This window comes from Peromyscus eremicus, chromosome 10 (genome assembly GCF_949786415.1).
Source record: "Peromyscus eremicus chromosome 10, PerEre_H2_v1, whole genome shotgun sequence".
NCBI lineage: Eukaryota > Metazoa > Chordata > Mammalia > Rodentia > Cricetidae > Peromyscus > Peromyscus eremicus.
In genome coordinates, this window is record NC_081426.1 from 96,549,246 (window position 1) to 96,576,340 (window position 27,095).

Here is a 27,095-nt window from a genome sequence, read left to right on the forward strand (position 1 = left end):
GTCCTAGAGGAAAGGTCCTCAGGAAGTATGAGTGTGCATCAAGCAGGACGAGGCAGGTGTGTGGACTCCGTTTCCGTCTCATTGCATGAGCCCCGGGTTATTTCTGAATCAAGAGTGGTAAGATTTGGCCCTTTATACCCCATCTTCCATCGGAACATGTAACCTCCTACGGTTTAACAGTTCCTACCAGAGAAGGGCAGCTTTCCAAAGGGGGGGTCACTGATCACCAGTCACACCAGGGTCGCTTCATCTGCAGGCTTGCCCCAGAAATAGGACTTGAGACCCGTCAGAAAACTGGAGCAGTAACACCAGGTGGAGGCGGGGTACGCCTAACACGTGGAACCCAGCAGCTAACAACTGAATGGACACTGGGCGGTGCCAGGTGCTCTTGGGTCAAGGGTTGAAGGCGTGAAACTGAAGTCCTGAGTGGGCCAGGCAGGTGCGGGGACTCTCGGAGGGCACCGGAAGCCAGGCTCCTGAGAACTCTGGGTTTGGGGCTCCAGAGTGGGCAGGGGTGTGGGCGGGGCAGCGCCAAGTCTCCTGGGGGGATTTCCCTGAGGGCGGGTCAGAAGGCAAGTCATCAGGGAGCGACCGCGGGTGCGGGGCCATCTTTTACGTACTTCCGGTGCGCTGGCGTTGGTGAGGCAAGCTGGGGGGCCGATTTTGACAGTCCGGCAGTGGTTTCTGCTCACCGGTTCCGTAGTTCCTGCCGATACACGAAGTTTCAGGCCACCCCGGCCCAGCGGCTGGGCAGGATGCGGCTGGGCTCCGGGGCCTTCGCTGCGAGCTGCGTAGCGATTGAGGTTATCGGGTTCGCGATATTTATTCGGGGATTCTTCCCGGCTCCTGTTCGTTCTTCTGCTAGACCAGAGCACGGTGTAGAAACCCCGGCTCCCGAACCAGTAGCAGGTATGGACCCCCTTTCCCAGCGGTCCTCGCTTTCATTCTGCCCCACCCCGAAACAAGTTGCACTGTTTAGCTTTGTTTCTGTATCATACACCTTTGAGGTAATCGCAGACGGACTCTGATAATCAGAGTAAACCCCGAGTGACTCTGGCTCCGCATCTCATTATACACTGAACTCTATCCCTTTTCTTAATAATCCTTTCAAACACTTCCAATTTAGGTTTCAGTTCTGACCAATAGAACATACAGGTAATGTTTCTTCAGACCCCTCAAGTTTTCTACTACTCTCGAGTACACCTCCCCTACCCCCGGTAGTTAAGGCCTCTCTGCACTGGAACCCTTACTATCCTCACCTGTACAGAAATAAACACCAGGTAAAGACTCTGCTGCTGTGAAACAGGTCCACATAATCCAATCACTGGATATGTAAACAATTTGTAAATCCACCAGTTCACTACCTGCAAGGCTATGTCTTAGGCCAAGCTGAGGAGGGCACAGGTCCCAACTGTAGGTCTTTTATGTTGAGATTTCCCTGTCCTGGACTCTTCACTATGCTAAGAGCATGCATTCACTACATATTACTGGGATACCTACTCATTGTTAACATACAGTCCAGCCTAGCCCAGAAGATACCCTTCTTGGTAGTCTGACATCTGTGGGCTAGTTAAAACCCTTGAAAGAGCCTTCATGGTTGTCTTGTCTGGTCTGTTAGAAAATTAACACTGGCTACTAAAAATGGGCCTTTTTTCAGGTTAAACTAAATATGTGCTAGAAGAACAAGCAAAAAGACATTGAAGGCAATTGAATACTAAAATAAGTTTAAAACTTAATTTCCTTTTTTCTAAACACTTTTAGGAGCCAGTTCGAACTGGACCAAGCTGCCATCACCTCTCTTCAGTAAAGTTGTTGTTGTGCTGATAGATGCCTTAAGAGATGATTTTGTGTTTGGGTCAAAAGGTGTGAAGTATATGCCTTACACAACTTACCTGGTAGAAAAAGGAGCGTCTCATAGTTTTGTGGCTGAGGCAAAGCCACCCACAGTTACTATGCCTCGAATCAAGGTAAATTTAACTTGGTGTTTTATAAATCATGATTTGGTGCTTTTGAAAATCTAGAGAGATTATCTAATCTATTTGGAGACCCTATTTTAATAACATGGAAAATATATTGTTGTCAGTTTTACTGAGGCAGTGGGATGCTGAAGGAACTCCATAATAAAATGGAACCATCTTTTTACCCCTTGTGAAGTAGTCAGAGTTCATACTTCATAGAAAGGAGGAAAGATTTGGAGCCAGATTGTCCAGGCCACTGTAGTCCCCTTTGGTAGACTGCTGTGTTCCTTAGTCATCAGGCTTGAGGGAGCTGGTAGGGATACTCAGTCTAGTTCATAAACTGTATACATAAGAAAACAAACTCAGTCAGATTAAATTGCTTGTTGAAATTATATTATACAAAATGATCAAACAAGTATGAACTGGCCTCAACAATTGTTACTTGTACATAATTAGGTGTTCATTTTGGTGAGGGTAGTTTTGAAGTGCATAGTGGTTTACCCAATAATCATGAGTAAATTTAAAAAAAAAAATGAAGTCCTGTCTGTATAATGGCTTGAAGACTACTTACTGAGCAACTACTAGGTGTTGACATTGTAATGGGTACACGTTTGGGGGAAAACAGTACTTCTGCTTTCAGGGGGCTTTTAGTCTCTATGGATATACATACCCATTAGACAACTGAGCATTCAAATAAACATGTAGTTATAGTGTGGTGAGTGCCTGATGGAAAAGAATAGCATGGAATGCTGAGTTTGGAGGGGTAGAAATGCCGTTGAGATTATGGAGTCAGAAAAGCCTGTCTGAGGAAATTAGTCTAAAAGATGCTATTAGGAAGAGTAGGAAGAGTGTTGGCAGAAAGGACCCAAAGTGCTTGAAAGTCTGTGGCTGTACTGAACTTTAAAAAAGGTTTATTTCATGTTCTGGGTTTGAGTATTTTGCCTGCATGCATGTATGTGCACTACACATGTGCCCGGTGCCTGCAGAGGGCAGACGAGGGTGTTGTATCCCCCAGGGCTGGAGTTACAGGTGGGTGTGTACTGTCGCGGGAATGCTGGAAACTGATGCTGGGTTGTCTGCAAGAGTGTCAAGTGCTCTTAACTACTGAGCAATCTAGCAAGAACCTAAATTTTTTTAAATTCTTTTTTCATTTTAAAACTATTCTTCCATTGGGCTTCTCTGGTCCAGTGTAATTTAGGGCCAGCCAGTTACTGGCAAAGGTTGTGCTTGAGCATATCCACATTAAGGCATCTACCCAAGGCTCATGTGTGCTAGGACACTGTTCAAGTACTTTTCATGACTCTGACTGTTTGTTTAATCAAGAACTCCTTCTCAGCCAGAAGTAGTAATTTGGCTGTCTCTAAGTCTCCAGATTCCCAGAAATACATAGATACTTTAAAAACTTGTCCATAATTGTCTTCTTTCCCAGAGCCCCTTTTTAGATTTCAGGTTGATATCTTTCTTTTCATAGCAGCTGTAATGGAGCCATTACCAGATCAGGTAGAGAAGGAAGGAAATAGGAAAAACCACAGGTACAGGTTTCCTTGAGCGTGACTGTATAACTTATTGCATAATTTTGGTGACTATGAAAGTTTCAAAACTATTGCTTTTGATAGTTTTTGTTGGTTTTCCATTGCTCTTAGGGGGTGGGGGTGGGGATTTGCCAAGCTGGTCATTCTGAAAGTCTGGTTGATTTATAGTTACATATTTGGCTAGTGATAAAACTCAACAGTAGAGCGCTTGCCTACCGTATGTATACCACTGAGTTCAAGCCCTAGAGCCTAAAAATAAAGTTTGCATTTATTTGCCACTGAAGAAATCTTACTAGAATTCTATAGGCATTACAAAGAGTCCTGTTCCTTTTCACCACAAGTCTCTGGCTATTATCTTAGGTGGTGGTATACCTCCAAATCATGAAAGTTTATTACTATTACTGTGGCCTGGTAGGGTCTGTGGTAAAAGTGGGGAGAGTATTGACTCTACTCTATATCAGAAAGATAGGATATTTCACACCCACCATCTATTGTATGGTGCAGCATTGTGGGTAGGGTCTGATGTTCCACTGACATTCCTAGCCCAGTTCACTTTGAGAACTCTATACAGGCAGGGTTTTCTCTTATTTTTTTTAAAAAAATAGATATTAGATTTGCTTGATTGTTAGGGTTTGTGTGTTAGAGTTAATGAGCTTACTTGTCACATAGAGCAAGTTAAATCTTACTTGGAACCCTGACAAAGGGTCTGAACATACAGGTTCATGTTTTCAATGTATAGACATGCACATTAGCATTAACTCAGGAATTAACCCATAGCTTCTGTGACTGACTGTGACAGGCCCCCAAATGCAAAATAGTTGGATAGATGTTGAGGGCACAGAAGATCAGGAAGGGTGCCATAGCAGAGGAACTCCAGCACTGAATGAGCGAGGGCTCTCCACATGGGCAAAAAGGGAGGCAACAATGAAAGGATTACCCAAACTGTGTTTATTAAATAATCAACTCTTCGTTATTGAGTTTGATGTTTTTGTCCAAAATCTGTGTTCTATTTTCACCACTGCACCTGCCTACTTGCTGTCCAAGACTCAGTCTCCAGCATAGGGTCTACTGTAGGTCTCTACACATCTGTGTGACCTCCAAGTGATCTTCCTGTCTCCTGTGCTCATTTTTGAATCTGTGATGTAAGTCTTGAATGTTTCTTCCTGCAGGCATTGATGACAGGAAGTCTCCCTGGCTTTGTTGACGTCATCAGGAACCTCAATTCTCCTGTGCTTCTAGAAGACAATGTGATAAGACAGGCAAAAGCTGCTGGGAAAAGAATGATCTTTTATGGAGATGAAACATGGCTTAAATTATTCCCAAAGCACTTTGTGGAATATGATGGGACAACATCATTCTTTGTGTCAGATTATATAGAGGTCAGCACCCCCTTCCCCAGTTACAAAGTCTCATGTAGCCCAGGTAAAGCTGGAACTTGATATGTAGCAGAGGCCATCCTTGAATGCTTTATACTCACGCCTCCACCTTCAGAGTGCTGGGATTACAGCCATGCACCACCACACCCCATTTCAGAGGTCAGCTTCTTAAAAAGAGAAGCGTTGTGCCTCAGGTAGAGCCTGATACTACCATTTTCCACTTAGAGGTGATGCTATTTCTTGTGTGGTATTTTTTCATTTATGGAGTGGTATAACAAGATTATTATAAAAATCATTCATTTACATAATCAGTTGTAAGTGGAGGCATAAACTCTGTTACAGGTGTGAACCAAATGCAAAATAGTTGGATAGATGTTGAGGGCACAGAAGATCAGGAAGGGTGCCATAGCAGAGGAACTCCAGCACTGAATGAGCCAGGGCTCTCCACATGGGCAAAAAGGGAGGCAACAATGTTACAGGAGTCCAATGCATACCTGCAATTCTTTAACTGTTGGGATCTACAGGGGGAACAGAGAGCCTGGCTATGAAGGCTTGCAGTGAGCTAAGTAGAATCTTATCCTAAGAGGTATCTGCCTGTGCTGGGGTGCACGCTCCAGCAAGAGTAAGGTCAGGGTTAGATCCAGGTATGTGAAGGCTGAGTGTGAGGCAGAAGTGTTAACCTGTTTAGCACTAGAATAAGAGTCTCAGCTTAGTTTGGGGTTTGGGAGCCCGTCGGTGAGTGTATGTCGTCTCACTGATACTTTTCTTAGAGTGATAGACCCTTTCCACAGTTCACCAGTGCAGGCACAGTGTGACTTTTCAGTAGTAACAAGTTTTCATGCTATGTATGTCACCATGTGGAAACACTTTTCTTTGTGGTATATGTTTTAGTTGGAAGAAAGGGGTTCACTGAAGACTCGGCTAAGCAGGCTACTGGTCCTATCAGGAGCTGTTTACCTGCTCACGTCTCATGATGTTGCTTTAGAAATGGAGATAAATGCTGTTCTTTTCCTTCCAGGAATAGCTTTTATGTAGGACTGTTACTTATTCCTACTGTACTGGACTGTCTTGGTTGGTTGCCCTTCATTATCCATAGATAGGCTTCTTGGGCCTGTTTAGCTTTTTTATTTAGTCAACTTTAGTTAAGACAAGCAGTGATCCCATGAGAGTGGAGTGTGTGAATGCCAGAGTAGCATCTGCTCCTTTAAATTATCTGTATAATATGTTTTGTTCACCAACTAGAGACATTAAAAAGAATAGGCATAAGAGCTTAGTCTAATATTAATATTCATTTATTTTTTTAAATGACTTCAGGGCTTTTGTTTTATTTTAGTTTTTGTGAGCTGCCATGTGGGGGCTGGGAACTGAACCTGGATCCTTCTGGAAGGACCAGCTAGGGCTCTTCCCTGCTGAGCCATCACTCCAGTCATGATTTTAGTTTTTGTTTTTTCAATTTCCATGAATCCTGTTACCTAAGATTGACTCCTGGTGATCCAAGAAAAATTGGATGCACTGCTCATATGTACTTCTCCCCTTCCCCATCCCCTCTGTGAAGGTGGACAATAATGTCACAAGACATTTGGATAAAGTATTAAAAAGAGGAGACTGGGATGTGTTAATACTTCACTATCTAGGGCTGGATCACATTGGCCACATTTCTGGGCCCAACAGCCCCCTGATTGGTCACAAGCTCAGTGAAATGGACAGTATCCTGATGAAGATTCACACGTCACTGTTGTCGAAGGTAAGGCTTACTGTGGTACATTGCATGGTGGTGGGATTTCATGTTGTCAGTGTTTCCTAGAACAAATAGAAATGACTGAGAGAGCACTGCCCATTGTCAGCCAGCCCATCATGCTTCTGCCATGGGTACCTTCTAGATCGCTGTTCCTTGGTTGGCAACTATTTGTAGAGCTACATTCTGGCCAGGAGGGAAACATGAGAAATATAGTAAACAATATCAATGTGCCAAAAGTAGTTGCTGCCTCAGGAAAACACAGGTGGGAGGAACCAGCACCCCTGTACTAAGGAGAGGCTATAATTTTAAATGGTGTATTCAGGACAGTCCTCCTGGAAGAGAGTTCCATGTAAACAGAGACTTGACTGGAGGAAGGCACAGATTCATACTATCTGTGTGGGTGTGTGTCTCCTAGAGAAGCACTGAGGGTCAAGAGCCTGCCCAGTACCACTGGAGCAGATAAGATCGAATGGCTGGAGCTCTGCGCAGAGAAGCCTCGTGACCTGCCTAGTGCCCTCTCTGGATGCCATGTTTTACCTTTAAACAGTCCTGTAAAAAATGCCTTCAGTATCTCTCTTGATAGGAAACTGAGGCAGGAGGAGTCATGTGCTCACAGCTTGGAAATGCAGACACCCTGCTGTTAGAGGTCATAAACACAACCCTTAAGTACTCTGAGCTGTGCACCATTCTCTCTTCACCTGCAACATGATTTGACTTTGACCCTTGGATCTGAGTGTAAGCCTATTGGAAGAGATTTAATGCATTAAGGAGAAGGTCCTATTAACTAAAGTGAAGTTCTACACTTGTTTCCTCTTCAAGACCATATATGTATTTGCCAGACAAGTACAGCTGACAGGTTCTCCTTTGCCTTACAGGAAAGAGAGACTCTCTCACCCAGTTTGCTGGTTCTCTGTGGTGACCATGGGATGTCTGAGACAGGGAGCCATGGGGCCTCTTCCACAGAGGAAGTAAGCACACCTCTGATCTTAATCAGCTCTGCATTTGAAAGGAAACCTGGTGAGAATTAGGAATGATTAACATTTTAAGACTATAGTCTGGTATAAGTTATCCCAAACAATGTGAAATAAAAATTAAAGGGAGATGGGCAGTCAGGATTTATAATTTAAATTCTTTGCTCTGATTCTCAAAATATAAGTTCTTTCTGTAAGAATTCTATTGCAGAAATATTACTAGCTAGATATGGAACTCCTCAAAATTTGCCTTGGCTGGTGAGATGTCTTAGTTGGTAGGGGAACTTGTGGCCAAGCATGATTATTTGAATTCCATCTCTGGGCCATACCTGGTGGAAGGAGAAAATCACTTTCACAAATTGTCCTCTGACCTGGTGTGCATATGCCCATAAATGTACACATGTATACACAAAATAAATAAATACATAAATGAATGAGTAAGTAAATATAATTTTTTATAAAGTTTTTTGAGACAGGGTTTCTCTGTGTAGCCCTGGCTGTCCTGGAACTCACTCTGTAGACCAGGTTGGCTTCAAACTCAGAGATCCACTGCCTCTACCTCCTGAGTGTTGGGATTAAAATTGTGAGCCACCACTGCCTGGCTCTAAATAATTTAAAAATGAAAAAATGCCAGCAGATGATATTTAAATATTTTTAAAAGTGCTCACTGCTCAAAACTGTATGATGACAGCAGAGTCAGGTTCAGAGAGAGCACAATGGACTAGCTAAGGCTCCATTCCTAGGTCAAACATAATCCTCTGTTTAACCTGTACCTAATTCACCTGGCCTTGCTTATCCCCCCCACACCACCCCCCACCACTTCACAGCTGCATGCCCAGCTGCTTCCACAAGACTAAAACATGGCTGCAGTAGTATTTCTGCAGCAAAGCTGACACCTGTAGCTACTCTCTGGTTCTGGTCCTGTAACCTAATGCATTGGGTTTGCATCTTGGTGAGTACTAAGCCAGAACGAGTACAGCCAGGAATGAAAGAGTGGAGAGAGATGTACCTGCAGTTGGCAAGACCATGAGAGTCATTTCCAAAGCAGTATTCTCTTGGACAAATGCAAGGATTTTAGTTAGGGAACCTATACATATTCATATAGAGAGGTCCTCAGTTAAAGAGTACATTTCTGTGTATGCTTAGTTTAATGTTAAAATTTAAAAAGAAAAGACAATAGATATATTTTGGACAATGCTTAGTTTAAAGTCATGATACAGTGTGTAAAAGATTAAAGCAATGGGCAGAAATGTCTCTGGGCATGCTCAGCTTATACCATAAGGTTTTTTAAATCACATTTTTAAATTAAAATTACATAATTTCCCCCCTTCCCTTTCTTCCCTTCAGTCCCTTTCATGTTCCCAAGGCTTGTTCCCCACTTGAAATAAATCATGATCTCTTTCTTCATTGTTGGTTTATACACACCAAAAAAAGAAAAAGTATATTTCCTTAAATATACAAATACAACCTGACCAGTCTGTTTAGTGTTACATATATCTATATAATTTGAAGGCTGAGCACTTGGTATTGGTCAGCCAATTTGGGGCTCATCCCTGGGGAAGACTTTCTCCTTTGAGCGTTCCTTAGCTGCCTGTAGTTCTTGTCTGTGGAGGCTGTGAGATTACTCCCTCCATGTCAGCATGGCTGTTAGTGTTTTACTTCTTCAGGTCTTGTATAGGCCACCACATTGTTGAGGTGTCGTGGGTGAAGGCTCCTTGTCGTTTCTAGGAGACATAATAGCAGATTTCCCGATCCTCTGGCTCTTACAGTCTTTCAGTCTTGTCCGTGGAGATGTTTCCTGAGCCTTAGGTACGGGAGTTATGTTGTAGATGTATCAATTGCAGCTGAGCACCCCCTTGTTGTCTGTATTTTTACCAGATTTCTGAAATGGTCTCCGTCTTTTATAAAGAGAAGTCTCTTTGATGAGTGGTGAGAGCTACATTTATCTGTGGGTATAAGAATAAATATTTAGGCCGGGCGGTGGTCGTGCATGCCTTTAATCCCAGCACTCGGGAGGCAGAGCCAGGCGGATCTCTGTGAGTTCAAGGCCAGTCTGGGCTACAGAGTGAGTTCTAGGAAAGGCTTCAAAGCTATATAGAGAAAACCTGTATAAAAAAAAAGAATAAATATTTAGGATGCAATTAGGAATTATGCTGGTTTAGTAAAGTGGCATTATTAAGTTCTCCTCTAAAATCCATGACCCCACTAGCCCTGGAGAATTGGTTAGTTTTCCAGTACCAGGCATGATTTCCATCCTGTTGAGTGGGCCTTCAGTCCAATTAGAGAGCTGTTGATGACCACCAATATATGGGGCCACTACTGCACCTTTAGTGTTATCCTGCTACGCTGGTCATCATAGGTTGTCAGAGTAGTTCATGGGCAGTACAGCTGGATAGGACTCTTGGTCGCTTCCTTAGTGGTACCCTTGTGTGCAGCTGTTTCTGTTGCTGTCACCAAGCCTGGAGGCTCCACTCTTGCCACCTGATTGTTCTTTTGTTTCTGAGACAAAAATAGGTGAGAGATGGCCTGTTTCTACAATTGTAGATGAGGTGAGTGACGGGGCTACATTCCTAGCTGGTACTCCTGTGTAGTTGCTGTCTTCTGGAACCTGTAGTCGGGGTGGGGGAAGGGAGGGTAGAGATTCATGTGCCACAGACTCTTAAAGCTCTTACAAAAGTTCAGTAGCTTTTCATGAACGAATGTTTCTTCATTTGATAAATACTCTTAGATAATTTCCAGACTCTAAATGTGGCTGTTGTTTTATGAAATTTGGATTATCTGCCATGTGATTTCATAGACTGCTCTCAACCTGCTGCATCCTGTCCTGAGTCTTCCGGCCCCAGTGGGAAGCATGGGTATGGGTCACTCTAGGAGTAAGGGAAGAATAATATACCTCCTCTTGGACCTCCATAGGGCAGAGCAAGTGTGTTGGTTGGCTGACTTACCCCTAGGTAGGACTTGGCCAGTTTCATAAACTTGTCTTCCACCTAAAATGATGCCTGACAGCTTTTTCATCAATATTTGTTTATTAAAGATTTAAAAGGTTGCTGAAGGGCTGGAGAGATGGCTCAGTGGTTAAGAACACTGGCTGTTCTTCCAGAAGACCTGAGTTCAATTCCCAGCACCCACATGGCAGCTCACAACTGTCTGTAACTCCAGTTCTAGGGGATCTGATACCTTCACACCAATGCATATAAAATAAAGTTAAATAAATTATTAAAAAAAAAAAAAAAAAAAAAAAAAAAAAAGGTTGCTGAAGTAAGGGTGCCATGGGGCAAATAGAAGTATATGTAAGTAGTGGAAGAACTGAGACTAGTTCTCTGAAATGCCTATAGGATAAAGCCCTTTGTACTCCGTGTTCACATCGTAAAGCTATAGTTATTAAAACAGTTTCTGTTGGCAAGACTGGTCAGGCCTATCAGTGAAGGAAAATAAAGAGGTTAAAAATAGATTCTAGCATAAAAGAATTGTTGATAATAATGGCATCTCATATTAATGAAAAAAGACAGGACATGCTCAATACATGATGTTGTTATAATATGAACCTTTTGATAAGCAGTAATGCTGGTTACCCACCTTACTTTCTAAACTAATCCCAGACCCAAACATTTTAACCTCTTCAAAAGATTCTTTATTGTGGAAAATTTCAGACCTATTAAAGGTAGCCAAACAGTCCCCGAAGTCTCCAGATGCACCACCCAACTTCAATAGTTACTATCCAGCTATAGCTTGTGTTAGTCTATCTGTGCACACACTCATTTTCCTTATTATTTAGGATCAGACCTCAGATCTACAAATATGCACTTTCTCCACATGATCCTGGCTCTATTACTGCATTTCAAAAATGTCATTAATTCCTTAATATCATCAAATGTTTAGATTTCCAATGTCTGTCTCTCTTTAGTTGTCTTAGTTTGATTGAGTTAGGTGCAAATAAGATCCATACATTTTGATTTGTCAGTGTGTCTCCTTGGTCTCTGTTAACTTGGAAGTTCCCAACTCTTTTAATTTACTACCATTTATTTGCTGAAAAAAAAAAATCAGATTGTCTTTGGAGTTCCCTGTGATCCAGATCCCCCAAACCAGTCTAGCTATGTAACATAACTGGCCTCTAATCTAACTCTCAGTCTTCCTGCTTCAACCTCCACAGTCTCCCAAAATAGCGCTGTCTGCTGAGAACCAAGAATTCAAATGCACAAGCCTTGTCATAGGATAGTTTTTTAACCAAACTGTAACACTGGACTTTATTATGATGTTAGTAGTCATTGATGACCAGCTAGGAGTTTGCGAAGAGTAGTATTTTAATTCCATATTTTTATATTACTTAGCTATTACTGTAGTCCATTTGTGTTATTCTAACAGAGTCAGAGGTATAATAATTTATAGAGAAAGGAATTGATCTCTTGCTTCTCTATAGGTTGGGAAGTGCAAAGTCAAAGTGTCACAATCTAGTGAAGTTTGTTTCCTTCTTCCATGATGATGCCATAATTACTGTCCCTGGAGGGAAGGAGCATTGTGTCACCATGTGACAGAAAATAGGAGGGTAAAGAGGATGAGATTCCTTCCAACAGGCCACTTTATAGTGGTGCTAGGGCTCCTGAGCTGATACCTGACAAAAGGTACCACCTCCCAACACCATTACATTGGAGATTAAATTTTCATCACAAAAATTTTGGGAGAACATGCCAGATGGTGGTGGCACATACCTTTAATCCCAGCATTCAGGATGCAGAGGCAGCAGGGTCTCTCTGAGTTCCAGGACAGCCAAGGTTACTCAGAGAAATCCTCTCTCAAAAAGCAAAACAAAAAAAAAAAAGAAAGGGAGAACATTAAAACAAGATCAGCAATAATATATTTTTTTATATTAATTCCCAAGTCCTTTAGGCAAGATCTCAGTGGTCTCTGATCCCTCTCTTGCCCTTTGAACCATATTCCTAGCTATCATGCCTGTGTCTTTCTCAGGGCTCAGTTAGCTTTCCCAGGGTGCCCTGATCCTTCAGGTAGAATTGATATATATACTGAATATACTGTCTCAGAGCTAGAAGTGTGAGTTTATGCTGGGTTCTATTAGGTTTCTGGATAGAACAAGGAAATCTTCATTGTTGTTGTTGTTGTTGTTGTTCGAGATAGGGTTTCTCTGTGTAGCCCTGTCTGTCCTGGAACTCACTCTGTAGACCGGCTGGCCTTGATTGAACTCAAAGATCTGCCTGCCTCTGTGTCCCAAGTGCTGAGATTAAAGGTGTGTGCCACCACTGCCTGGTAGAAATCTTTTAAGATAAGGTAATCTTGAGTTTAAATTGATACTTCCAGCTCACATTCAGAACAATGAAATCACCTGTTTAGATCTGGCCTCTTCTTTCTTCTGCCTGAGCTTAGAATCTTGGTTATCAATATTTGATAGAGTTAGAACATCACGTGGAATACACTTATGTCATCCCACAGTAGATGTGCATCAGTCTCAGAATAGTATCTGATGAAATGAATTGAATTTGTGTTACATTTGCTTTTGTTTCATGTTTGTTTTTCAGCTCAAAATAATGTAAGAAAATAGTAGCAGAAAGTACTGGAATATAATAAACAATAACATTAAAGTAGAAAGTTTGTCTAGAAAATAAATTTGACCAAGTGAAAAGTCTATACAACCAAAAATTACTGCAATTAAAGTAAAATCTTCACACACTCACACTTGTGTATCTAAGCTTTAAGCAGGACCATCTGGGAAGACTTCCCTGGTGATTCAGTCAGCCCTGTAAACCTGTTCTGATGCTTCTGGGGTGGAGGTAGGATGGGGTTAGGCGGTTACATTATTTACAAATGAGAAGTCTCTAGAAGGTTACTTTTCATCCAAGGTTGTTTGGTACACCAGGGCCCTGAACTTGGTGTCTGAGCACCACAGCCATTCTTCTGCTAAGGAGTTGGTAGTATAGAGAGCTACTGCAAGCTTGAAAAGATTATGTGGATAGGCAGAATCTTACGTCTTACTTGTCCTTGTCCTAATCAATGGTCATGCCTGCCCGGCTGAACCCAGCCTCATCCTGCTTTCCTACGAAAAGATCCTCTTATAGTTCAGGAACCACTGCTAACCCTAACTCATGTTGAATTGACATCACTCAAGTGACTATCCCTTAGCCTCTGCTTGGCTACTTGTTACTTCCATGTCCACAGCAACAATCACAATAACTGTATTTTTAAAATTAGACCCTCTCCAGTGTATTATAAGCCCCTTAAGGGAAGGTAGCACTTGGTAAATTTATTGACATAAAAAGCAGGGAGGTGGTTTCCGTGTGACTATAGTTGAGTGGTTCGAAGACATGATAGTTTTGACGTATTAGCTGTAGTTGCTCAAATTCAAGATTAACCACCATTTTTTACCTTGTAGAAATCTATTGCTTAAAATCTTTTCTTTTTTCCAGGGGATATTCGACGCCCCAAGCACGTCCAGCAGACTGACTTGGCTGCAACACTAGCAATAGGACTTGGTTTGCCGATTCCTAAAGACAGTGTAGGGAGCCTCTTATTTCCAGTTATAGAAGGAAAACCAATGAGAGAACAACTGAGATTTTTACACTTAAACACATTACAGCTTAGCAAACTATTGCAAGAAAACGTTCCATCGTATGAAAAAGGTAAGGTAATTGTAAATTGTAGTTCTAACTTCTATAAGGTCTTCATGATTCCATGGGCCTTATGTTTTCCAAAGGTTTTCTGGTGTGCAATTTGTAGTGGAATACTTTGTAGTTGTCACTCTTTAATTATGAATATTATATTCCTGTTTTCTTAGGCCCTTAACTGTCATTATTAGCAACACCCACAAATGTAATTAAGCTATTTGAAATCTTTTATACATTTATTAATTCAAAAAATGTTTACCAAGTTTTTGTTTATGAACAAGGGACACCATGTTAAAAGTACTGGGGATAAAGCATTGGGTGGCACCAGATCTCTGTCCTCACAGAATCTTTTAGCATGAAGAAAACAAAAGTATTGTGATAGATGCCAGATGGTAACCAGAACCCTAGGAAAAGATTGCACATAGGAGCATGGGTTGGTATCCTAATACAAGCCTGGCCTTAGAGTTAAGAGGGAGCTTTGTAGACTGAGGGTCAGAGGTACAGGAGATGAGTTCAGAGACGTCATCAGAGGGCTTTTAGGTGTTAGATGAGCTTCAGTTTTGTCTAGGTGAAGGAGGATAAGACAGAGTTTTCTGCATTTTCAAAGGTTCTCCCAGGTTCCCTCTGGGCGTGCTGCCCTGTACTGTAGCAGAGCAGGCAAGAAGCAGCTACCCTGTTTTGGTTAGAGGCAAGGCAGCATGGGCCCTGCATGGCAACGGTAATTAGAAGTGGTTATGTTGTAGACTTGTTTTGGAGGAGGCATTTGCTGGTACAGTGGGGTTTAAGCACAAGAAGACCCGAGGCCAAAGGAACAACTCCAGATTTCCAGCTGTACAGTGAAAGAATAGGTAGGTGACCGTGCAGTGAGGCAGGCAGGAGCTACTTTGCAAGGCAGGTGTCTTAGTTATTCTTCTACTTCTGTGATCAGACACCATGACCAAGGCAACTTATAGAAGAAAGTGGATTTGGGACTTCGAGTTTCAGAGGCTCAGAGTCCATGACCATCATGGCAGGGGGCATGGCAGCAGGCACAGGCATGATGCTAGGCCAGCAACTGAGAGCTTACATCATCATCTGCAAGCTTGAGAGAGAGAGAGGAGAGAGAGAGGAGAGAGAGGAGAGAGGAGAGAGGAGAGAGAGAGAGAGAGAGAGAGAGAGAGAGAGAGAGAGAGAGAGAGAGAGAGAGAGAGAGAGAGGAGAGAGGAGAGAGAGAGAGAGAGGAGAGAGAGAGAGAGAGAGAGAGAGAGAAGAGAGAGAGAGAGAGAGAGAGAGAGAGAGAACGAGCTCTGGGGATGGTGAGGGCCTTTGAAACCTCAAAGCCACCCCTAGTGACACCTCCTCCAACAAAGCCACACCTTTAATTATTTCCAAACAATTCTGCCAGCTGGGGACCAAGTGTTCAAATATATGGGGGGGAGGGGGCGGCGGCGCGGGGTGGTGGTGGTAGTGGTCTACTCATTCAAACAGCAGCGTATTGAGAGATTGGGGTACATGGGGCAAGAAGCTATGAAAAAAGAATTTCAGTAAGGAGAAAGTAAGCCACGGTGTTGATACTGTAAAATAAAGGAGAATTGAGAACTAACTATTGGTTCTGGGGATATGGAGTCATTAGTGTTTGCTAGAACAGGTCCTGTGTTGGGAGAGAGCCTGGTTAGAATAGGTACAGATAAGGCAATTGAGGATCAGAAAGGTGGACTGTGGTCTAAGCACATGTTTGTTTTTAAGCTGGTGATACTAGGGGCGATTTCCGTGCCAGTGGGAATGATCCCAGGAGAAATGTAAACCTCTGTGAGACCCTATATAGATCATCTGAGTCACATTTTCAGTTGGTTTACTCTGGTATGTCCAGCATATCACAGACTAACACATCTGTCATTTGGGCTCCTTCACAAGTCTAGAAGAGCCACTTGTGTTTGAGGCAGTATTTGGTATGATACTGGCAAGTTTTCTTCTTTAAGTTGTGATATACAGCTAGTAGGGGTGAGCACCATGATTGTTACCTGTGGAAGACAGACCCTGCCCTGTCAGCTGGGAAATGACTGGGAGCCTTATACAAGGGGCAGGAAGATTTCCTGAGCAAGTACCCAATCCAGTAGTCCAGGTGAGAGGTTTTGTTAGGGGTGAGGCCTGGCTTTGATGCACATTTTAGTTTTTAGTCTAGATTATACATAACCATTATTCTTGCTTTTTTTTCCTAAAATAAATTATAGGTATGTAAGGTGGTTTTTTTTTTTTGAGGGATGGGAAGGTATTGGTTGGTTGATTTAGTCTTTTGTTGTTGTTGTTGTTTTAGGTATGGTGATGTTTTATTGTTTTATTTTGGTATGTATGTGTGGTAGAGTTTTTTTGGTGGTTTTTTTGTTTGTTCATTTGGTGGGTTTTAGTCTTTATTATTTTTTTGGTTGTAGTGGTGGTTGGTACAGTACTGGGAATTGAACCTTATTCCTTTCATATGCTAGGCAAATACTCTATCACTAAATTACATCTCCAGGCCTCTTTTAGTTTTTGTTTTGAGACAGTCTCACTGTTAAACAGTCTGTCCTTGAATTCTATAGCTCAGGTTGGCCTTCAATTTGTGATCCTCCTGATTCAGCCTCTTGAGTAGATGAGATTATTGGCATTAGCCACTAGGTCAGCCATTGCTTGGTAGTTTTTGCATATTTTGTTGTTCTTAGAAAAACTCTAGTCTAGCAAAAATTGCCAACAAAAAACAGCTGCTAAGGATTATTTGCTGTTTCAGAAATGTTAGGGTAGAAAAAGATTAGGAACTATGTTAAATGGAAAGGAAACGAGCCTACAGGGATTAGGAGACATTTTGGGGGCCCCTCACTCCTAGGAGGCCTACCTATGTCTACACTATCAGTACACTCTAAATCCTATAACAAGGCCAACACAACATCTAGCCAAATCTGATGCTTCTTGCCCTCTGTCTTTTAGGTCTGGTGGGAACAGCCTTTTTTTTTTTCCTCAGGAACTTTGAACAAGATGTTCATAGTGACTGGATGTTCTTTCCTAGTTCATCTGGTTAATTCCTGGGCATCCTTTATAGTCAGCTTATCAGACTGTCCTTGCCCTATATTCCACTTCCAATTTAAAATCAATTACTCTTCATTACCAGAAATCTCTCAGATAGTCTCTTTTCCTTTATAGCATTCTTTGTGACAAAATTCTTTTATGTGTATACATGTTTTGCCTGCATGTATGTCTACGTGTCGTGTGTATGCATTGCAGAAGCTAAAAGGATGTGGGATCCCCTGGAACTGGAGTCACAGATGGATGTGGGTCCTGGGACTCAAACCCGGATCCACTGAAAGAGCAGCCAGGGCTTTTAACCACTGAGCCATCTTTCCAGCCTCCATTCTGCACAATTTGTTATCACATTTGTCTATGCCTACAACATAGTGTTTTGTTTACATTTGTTTGTATTTGTGAACACTTCTGAATCCGAGCACAAACAGGCAGGAATTGTATCTGTTAATTCACCACTGTATTTCTTTTTCTTTCTTTCTTTTTTTAAATTTACAGTCCATTGTGTTTCCTATTTGAGATTCAGTATCTGGGACATAGTGCTTAGGAAGTGTTTATTTAGCTGCATGAATAGGAACCCTGGGTTTCTATGATTCATTTTATAGAGGCTGTAAGATGTTACACAAATAGCCTGTGTCTATGGTTCATTTGTAGAGATGTGTAAAACTGTTGAGTATGTACAAAGATAGACCAGATCTTTGTGACTTACTCGTGGAGGTTATGGGATATAGACACAGGTGCCCTATGTCTTTATGACTCTTATGGAAGCTATGGGGTATAGGTACAGATACCACCAGGCTTTTATAGTTCACTTATAGAGGCTGTGAGGTATAGACATAGGTGGCCCAAGTCTCTGTGACTTCCCGGAAGAGAGGCTATGGATTATGAATACAGAGCACTGTGGAGGTCTGGGGTATAGACACAGATACCCCTACTTTGGTGTGGTGTAGCAGTGAGGGCACTAGCCTTGGACTTACTATCAGAGTTTAGGATAATGCTTTCTGTCACTTACTGCATAACCTGAGCAAATGCCTTAATTCTATCTCTATTTCTCATCTGGAGAACAGGCATAATGGTCTCATCCCTCCCTCACGGGTCATTGCAGAAGTGAGTAGTAGCTGCTTAGAGTGATGCTGGCCAGTTTTTCTCTGCAAGTTTTGATGATGAGCAGTAAGGGGAGGTGCAACCTGAAATGCTCAGGTTCACATTAGATTATGCCACCGAACCCTTGTCCTCAGCAATAGAATGCCTGCAGGGGTTCTTTTGCTGCTGTGAAGGTGAAGCATGGGTTGTATTCACAGATCGCTGTGCAGCACTGTTGGGGAGTGCAGGCATGTGTGGCCTGCTGGAGTATAAGATGCATTTTAAAGAACAGAGCATCTCAGGAAGAAAAGTCTGGGTTTTTAGACCCATTTCACCACAAGCAAGCACAACATAGTGAAGAATAATACCCATATCTGGAAAGAAGACTGTCGGCTCCTTGCTTCCAGCAGCATACCATGCAGAGCTAAAGGAAAGGGGTGGCCATGATCCTGGGCTACATCCAGAAGCCACGCATTCCATGCCAATGGCATCACTGGACGTTGTAAAGAGGAGGAGGCTAGAAAATGCTCTGCCTTTACAAGGAGGACTGTAAAGAAGGGTGGTTAATGAAGGAAGCGAAAATATGAAGGCACAAGAATTAGCCTGTGCAGTGTATGGGCAGCACTCCTCACACATTCTGTCAAGATGAGGAGGGAGGGCTCTTTGAAACCAGGACCCGTTGATACAGTACATTTCAGAATTGTTTTTATATTTCACAAGAAGAAAGAATGGGAAGAGACAAAAGGAAGAGAGGAGAGATCAGATCACATGAGAGACGTAGAAAAATGTCTGGGCCAAGCAGTGGGTGTTATTTCTGCCTATGCTGCATGTGCTGAGTACCCAGGCCCTGGCTGTGTTGGCAGTGGGTGGATGTGTGTGGTCAGCTGTTATAGTGTTACTGAAGTGTTGCTGACCCTTCCTGCCTAGGAACAGATTGCCTCCATTAGGTATCACTTCCTAAGAGTATGCCAGGAATAAGTGAATGTGCTAAAGTTATGTGTGTATAATCCTTTTGTCTGATAGATCCTGGATTTGAGCAGTTTAAAATGGCAGAAAGGTTGCACGGGAACTGGGTCAAACTGCACTTGGAAGAAAACCATTCAGACATTCTGCTTGGCCTGGGGACCAAAGTACTCAGACAGTACCTGGGTGCCCTGAAGACCCTGAGTCTGGCTCTGAGCACACAAGTGGCTCACTATGACATCTACTCCATGGCTGTAGGGACTGTCATGGTTTTGGAGGTACAGATGCTTGTATTATCATGGTTTGGGTGTTAAATTGATTTTGCAACTCAGCCAAAACATGATGGTTTTAAATTTACATATCGTTACTGCTGGGCATGGTAGTATATATCTGTAATCCTAGAATTCAGGCTACTAAGACAGGAGAGTGGCCTGTTATGCCTGTCATGCCAGCCTGGACTACAACAAGACCCTGTGTCTAAAAAGAACATTGATGTAACATGGAAAATAAGAATATTCTTTATCCTTCCGTTGTGCATCCTGATGTGTCACATGGCTTCATTCAGCATTGCTATAAAAGATAAAACTATAAATCAAGCTATGCAGTTTTAGCAAGAAACTAAAAATAATTTTCCCTTGGGTCTTTTTGTTGTTGTTGTTCTTGTATGAGCAATGGGATGGGCTCATTTGGATGATGCCTGGCCTTCCATAGACACCCTTGATCTTCTATTTCAGGTTCTCACCCTGTTCCTCCTTAGCACTCCACATGTGCTGTGCAGAAAGGCTGAACTGGATGTTCCTCTCTTGTCTCCTGTGTTTTCTCTGCTCTTTTATTTGATATTTCTGGTTCTTTCGGCCATTCATGTCCTGGTTTGCACCTCATCTGAGAGCTCATGCTACCTCTGCAGCCTCCCGTGGCTGGCAGTCGGGGGTGTGATGGTACTTATTTCTGCACTGCTCTGTGCAGTTGTGTCTGCCCTTATCAGGATGGTCATCGATGGCACCCTGCTGAAGAAGGTATGGCTGGGCCCTGGGTATATTATATGGTCTTTATGGGTGGGCTTTTGTTTTGTTTTGCCAGCTAATCTTTCATTAATAAGAAATTGGTTGAAATGTACCAGCACTGCAGTGCTAGAGATGTCGTGGAAAGACCACACACCAAGTGGACTACAGGAGAAGGACCTAAACAGCCCTTCCCAGGCCTCTGGGCATTTCAGCCTGTGATATTCTGTTGTGTAGTCAGGTCACATGCCTGTATTCTCAGCTGGAAAGAGCTGGACTGGAACAGAGGTGATAATAGGGTTTCTGAATGTGGCAGATAGTGAACATGTGTACTGTGCTCTTTGAAAAGTTTCTGAGCTGCTACTGATGGACAGTGAACAGGTGAGCACTCAGGAGGCTCCCAAGGAAGCTTGGTCCCCTATTGGTCTGTTCTGCCTCACAAAGCTTTCTTTTCAAGGCTTACGTTTTCCTGTGAAATTATTGGGTTTTGTTTATTAGGTAAGTAATGGTCATGGAGGTGGTTACAGTAGAGTCCACAGATCCAGAGCCTGGGGTTGAGAAACTATGCAGTGACTCTAGCTCTTATCCAGTACACTCTGTCCTTCTGTCCCCCTTCCCATCACAGGGCCTTTAGAGACCCCTGTTGTGTGTCTGGGTCTAGGCATTGTCTTTGTGTATGTTTGCCTCTTTAGGGCCTTTCTGGGTTCATGGTGTTTCTCTGGGTGCCTTACTATACATAGTTACGAGCTATCAGAACAACAAGTGACAACAAGAACTTCATATTGAACTGGTGTGTGTGTGTGTGTGTGTGTGTGTGTGTGTGTGTGTGTGTGTGTGTGTGTGTTTTCTCTCCTTCCACCATATGGGTCCTGAGAATAGGATTCAGGTCATTAGACTTGGCAGCAAGTATCTATACTTGCTGAGCCATCTCATCAGCCCTTGAGCTGTTTTTAAGTCATTAATTTGTGTTGATCAGTCTTTCATCACTGTGACAAAATATCTGAGATCAACATTTAAGGGAGGAAGGATTTACAGCTCAGTTTCAAAAGTGTCAGTCCATATCTGGCTGGTTCCATTATTATGAGCCTGTGTTGAGATGGAAACATCACAGTGGAAAGGCTTAGCTGAAAAAGCTGTTTACTTGTGACAGCCAAGTAAAGCTGTAAAGCAATGAGAGGGAAGAAGAGAAACGGAAGAATTAGCACCTTCTTATTTTAATCACCCTTATGAGTCCCCTCCCCACTTGGTGAGAGGAGTATTTCATATCTAAACCATAACATAATTTAAGAAGTAGTTTTCTGTTGCCATCTTTTTGTCATTTCAGCAGAAGTAACTATTATAGTGGAAACTATAATAGTCCTGGGAAAATTGATGTCATGCAGGGAACATGACAGCTGGGCCAGGATCTTCTGGGCAATTCTTTGGGCACAATCACTGCATTGAGGGCCTGCTTTCAGTTTCGGACACTGAGCTTGGGACTTACAGTCCAGGGTGAGGACAGGTGACTGACGTGGTATGTCCATGTCCTCATGGTTAGCATAAGAACATCTTGACCTCCTCTAGGCTGTGCTGCAGGAAGAAGGGCTAGTGCTTCCAATGCAGTGGGGTTCCCTCCATAGTAGGCAGTTTGGGTTAGGTGGGAAGACAGCAAGTGTCTATCATGAGGCCTTTTCACTGTGAGCAAGGGACTCCAGTATGTGCAGGGTGATGGATATAATTTTCAGGTTATCCCTCAGAAACTGTATTTTCTTCTAACAGAGTGCAGCTTATCCCAGCTCAGGGTGGTCAGAGGTGGATGTCCTCCTTCTTCTGGGCACAGTGGGCCATGTTCTGAGCCTGGGAGCCAGCAGCTTTGTGGAGGAAGAGCATCAGACCTGGTACTTCCTTGTTAACACTCTGTGCCTGGCTCTGAGCCAGGAAACCTGTAGGAGTTACTTTGTGGGAGATGACTGTGAACCTCAGCATCACTTCCGTGTGGAACAAGGATGTGTGGACATACTTGCCTGCACCCTGAAGGACAGTACAAGCTATAATACCCCTAAGCCTGACAGAACAAGGAAAGGGGTCTCCCTTTCTGAAGCACAAGGAAGCTGCAAATGGTGGACCGTGCTGGCAAGTCCATGGCTGGTGCTGGTCTGCTGTCGGCTACTGAGGTCCTTGAACCAGACAGGGGTACAGGGAGCCCATCGGCCTGACCTCAGCCACTGGCTTACCAGGTGAGCATGGCCTATGGACTAAAACCCTTTGCAGTTGAATAGTCACAGTCTTCTTTTTGTACATTTTGTCCTTTTAAAAATATATATTAAGACTAAAATATACTTGAGATCTAAAGAAATAGAAAATATACCCCATGAAGTTGAAAAGAGGCTAACTTAATAGATTTGGTTTATTAATGCTGAATCAGAGTAATTGTTAATGATTGAGAACCTGTGAGTTTTAAAATGATCATTGTGATAAAGATGTAATTCTGGGATTCAAGTCCATGGTGGTTCATTCTACACTTCTGCCTGTGGACAAGAGGACAAGGTCAGTCGGCAAAAGGCCCTGGTCTCTGGAACATCTTCTGATTCTCCTTTCTCTTCAGTCATGCCTCCCTCTCTCCACCCTTAGAAGGCAAAGTATATAGCAGACCTCTCAACATCTCCTGAGCCTTCTATTGAAGCTGCAGAGCCAGGAAGAGATGTAGATGGGGGTAGGTGGAGGCTTTTAAGAAGAGACTTGAGCTGGGCGGTGGTGGCGCATGCCTTTAATCCCAGCACTCGGGACGCAGAGGCAGGCGGATCTCTGTGAGTTCGAGGCCAGCCTGGGCTACCAAGTGAGTTCCAGGAAAGGTGCAAAGCTACACAGAGAAACCCTGTCTCAAAAAACAAACAAACAAAAGAGACTTGAAGTAAATGGGAGAAACTGAGTCTGACAAAGTCAAGAACAGACTGTTTTAATTTTTAATTGTCTGACAACAAAGACTCGAACTAAAGTAAAAGATGAACAGCAAAATGAAAGTGTGGAGAGGAACAAACAGTTGTAGAACTCTGTGAAATTGCAATGCAGAGGGTCGGAAGTACTCCTGCTAGTGCTTGGGAAATTTTAATGATACTGTGGCATGATTTTATATCTGTATGGTGAAGAAACAAAACTAAATGGTATTCCCAAGACCTTTCAAGTGCACAGTCCACCTGGATGTGGGCATTAAAGAAAGACTCTGCTTTCTCTAACCTAGAGACTCTCATGGAGAATTCCCCTAAGTATTAACTAAGTTATCAAACTTTCATAATCCCACAATTAGAACTGGTATCTTTGTAGTATCTACCATGTGCCTGCACAACAGGCCTGGAGAAACAGCACTATGTGGTCCTCATTTTGGAGTTCAGGAAACTAAGAGGGAACAGGGCCTGGTGATAGGCCATATCTCCTCAGCCCAGGTATATGAAGTGGTTAATATGTTAAGGAGCTCCAGTCTTAGAAGAACATAATGGACTCTTGTTTTTTCTCTGAAAAATTGAAGCATTTGGTGCATGTGTGTCCTGCATGTCTTCTCTGGTGTACTGTTTCCTGGGTCATTGCTGGGTCATTCAAGTTGTAAAGAGCCATTTTATAAGTCCTGTTAGCTGTCCATTCCAAAGCTGTTTTAGTTAAATACCACTTCTCTATGGTAGTATACAACAATCCAGTGGGATGCCTAGGATGTGCAATTTAAAGCACAGCAGAGAACTCCAGGATGAGGCCTATAGTTTTGAATCATCTCTTCCTGTCCTGACAGCCACAACTGTCTTCTGCCATTTTCTGGGTGGTTTTTGTTTTTCTTTGTTTTTTTGTTGTTGTTCTCTCTCTCTCTCTCTCTCTCTCTCTCTCTCTCTCTCTCTCTCTCTCTCTCTCTCTCTCTCTTCCCCCCTCCCTCCCTCTTCCCCTCTTCCTCCCTTTCTCTCTCCCCCTCCCCTATCCCTCTCCTGCCCCTATATTTGTTTTGATACAAGGTCTTGCTCAGTATCCTAGGCTGACTCAAACTTGTGATCTTATACCCAAGCCTCTAATTTGTCAAGATTACAGATGTATATCACCATGCCCAGTTTCACTCACATTTTCTGAAGTCTTTTCCCATTTCTATGTATAGCTTTCCAGAATATGTATTTAACAACTATTAACTATCTAAGCTTTATGAGCATGGACTGTGTAAATAATGAGAATTCTTTTACACATAGCACTGCCTATGCACCTCTGCTCAGCCATCTGTCAGAAGCTAGGGCCAAGAGAGTTGAGCTGTATGAGAAAGCAGTAGAGCCAGGGTGAGGATGAAGTAAGTCGAGGATACCGGAGGACAGAACTGTTTGTACCTAATACCAGCATCTGAGACCATCTTAAGAGTAAGAAGTGAATGAGATCTCAGCATGGTAGTCTTTGTGACATTTTAAGAACTTAGTTTTTGTTTAGTTTTCTGGCTTTCTAGAAAAATCATCTATAATACATTTCTTTTAAAGCCCTTCAATATAATTGTAAATCATCAGTTCCATTGGTAGTAATTGGGCATTTTCTCTCTTATTTCAGCTCTGACCACAAAGTACAACTCTCAGGCCTGGCTGCCCTTTCTCTGGCTGTGATCTTCATGCTGGTTCAAAAGGGGTGCTCCCTTGTGTCCAAGGCAGCCTTAGCACTGGGGCTGCTGGGTGTCTTCTGCTACAGGGCAGCCACTGGAATTGTACTGTTCCCATGGCAACCAGACAACAAAGGCATTTCAAAGTAAGTGAACTAGAGACACAAAGTTTGCTTTTATATGTTTCAGTGTTTTCTATACTAAAAAATGCCATGCCAATCCTTACAATACTGGGGTTTAGTTTTTTAAAATAATTTATTATTTTATGTGTATTGGTATGGTTTTATCCGTTCTCAAAAGTACCTCAAGAATACAATCAGAGGAGCCATCAGAAATAAGACACCCTCATGTTCTTTGAAATAGCATTTGTAGTTGAAGAAATAAATAATATGTAGTTGTTCAGCAGTACTGGGACAACCCTTACAGATATGTTGAAGCTCTGGTAGGATCTTGTAACTGTGAGGCAGTAAGTTTTCATAGAACACAGAAGGGTATTGTGAAGCAGTAGGCAAACTCTTACATGATGCCATCTTACCAAACTATTTTTGTATATGACTTAAGTTAATAAAATATTAATTGTCATATTTAGGACCCAAGATCATGTGTAGATTGTGGCCTTACTTTTTACTCATTTGAGTTCCTTACATTTGTCTAGAATTAACAAGTAATGAGAGCCGAGGGCTGTAGCCAGAGACTTAGGGGCTTACCAGAAGTTATCTGCTGATAGGTATGGATTGATACGAGGTTTCTGCAGCAGGTAACAGTAGTGTGGTGGCCTTCAGCTGAGGCAATAAGATACAGGGAACATGAAGAAGATGGTGATTGAGACTGGTGACATTTTGTAGAGACAAAGGCTCTTCTTGGCTTTGGAATTTGGAACTTTGGGCAGATGGTTGTATATTACATTTGGGGTTTTTGTTTAACCTCCAAGTGCAGTATATGAATTCATTTCTTGTTTCCACCCAGCTCTATACATTTGATTTCTGCATTATTCATCTCAAGACTATGATCCCCTTACTTTCTTCTCTGCTTACAAGCAGCTTGCCTTTTTGTAGATGACTAGAAGATAGTCAGTGTGCCTTTCCTCTAAACATGCTCCTTCTTCCTATAAAATGCATCCATCCCTCACCCTGTCTATCTTGATTTTTTTTAAAATATACTACACTGGTTTCAGATCCACCTGGTTCTAAAAGTGCTCAGATTCTGAATTCATCCTGGACCCTAATCTATCTGGTTCTGCATCTACTTTACATTCACCAAGTATTCAAGACACTTTGCCTTGAACCTTTCCTTTCTTCTCCACTCAGAAGCCCAAGCATGTCTTAGATTGAAAGTCAAATTAAAGCCGTAGGAATGAAAAGCACTGACTGGTCAGGTCTGGGAACTTACCCAGATGCTCTTCCTACTGCTCTTTCCTATCTAGTGGCCTGATGTTACCTACTGGGACAGGGCTTCTTCTCTGAAACATTTTGATGGCTTTGACATTTGCTGTCTTCTGCTTTATTAGAAACCACATGGACTTGTCTTTAGCTTTTTGTATTAGGATACATATGGTCAGGAGTGTGCTAGGTACTTGACCCCAGCTCCTCAGCCAGTGCCACACTGCCCCACATGTAAGAGACAGTGTTGTAGCTTGAGTTTTCCTGCCTGGCCCACAGTCAGGGCAAATCTCTTTCACCTGCCAGTCCCACAGCCTCTCAGACCTGACCAAGCAAACACAGAGACTTATGTTGCTTTCAAACTGTATGGCCGTGGCAGGCTTCTTGCTAACTGTTCTTATGTCTTAAATTAATCCATTTCCTTTAATCTATACCTTGCCACATGGCTCGTGGCTTACCGGCATCTTCACAAGCTGCTTCTCATCGTGGTGGCTGGCAGTGTCTCTCTGACTCAGCCTTCCACTTCCCAGCTTTATTCTCCTCCTTGCCCCGCCTATACTTCCTGCCTAGCCAACGGCCAATCAGTGTTTTATTGATTAATCAGCAACACATTTGCCATACATCCCACAGCACAGTGTCAACATTGAATTAAAATAATCATAATAAATGAGAATGTTTTTAATGCATAAAATGTTGTAAGACAGTATGATACAGGAAATTCATTTTTAAAACAGATATAATGCTGTGTTGGTAATTTATTTAAAATTTATTTACTAAGTATTTAAATGACCATCTTTTCTGTTAATTAATTAATTTGTTTTTATGTGTATTGGTGTTCTATCTGCATGTATGTCTGTGAAGAGAGCATTGG

At 42.5% G+C, this 27,095-nt stretch overlaps 1 protein-coding gene and 1 long non-coding RNA gene across 3 annotated transcripts in view; one reads left to right on the top strand and one right to left on the bottom strand.

Annotated features, from left to right (window-relative positions):
- The first annotated feature begins 639 nt into the window (after nt 1-639).
- Nucleotides 640-27,095, top strand: part of Pigg (phosphatidylinositol glycan anchor biosynthesis class G) — a 33,708-nt gene continuing 7,252 nt past the window's right edge. For both annotated transcript variants that reach the window (XM_059274944.1, XM_059274945.1), the window contains exons 1-10: nt 640-909; nt 1,762-1,967; nt 4,660-4,869; nt 6,422-6,610; nt 7,480-7,621; nt 13,989-14,201; nt 19,320-19,537; nt 19,994-20,275; nt 22,019-22,476; nt 24,800-24,991. In XM_059274944.1, coding sequence (XP_059130927.1) covers nt 756-909; nt 1,762-1,967; nt 4,660-4,869; nt 6,422-6,610; nt 7,480-7,621; nt 13,989-14,201; nt 19,320-19,537; nt 19,994-20,275; nt 22,019-22,476; nt 24,800-24,991 — 2,264 coding nt within the window. In that variant the 5' untranslated portion in view covers nt 640-755. The remainder of the gene's footprint in view (nt 910-1,761; nt 1,968-4,659; nt 4,870-6,421; nt 6,611-7,479; nt 7,622-13,988; nt 14,202-19,319; nt 19,538-19,993; nt 20,276-22,018; nt 22,477-24,799; nt 24,992-27,095) is intronic.
- LOC131920535 (uncharacterized) lies at nt 8,705-25,731 on the bottom strand. The gene is made up of 2 exons (XR_009381697.1): nt 25,553-25,731; nt 8,705-9,521 (listed from the first exon to the last, which is right to left on the bottom strand). It is a non-coding gene; the product is annotated as an uncharacterized LOC131920535 (long non-coding RNA).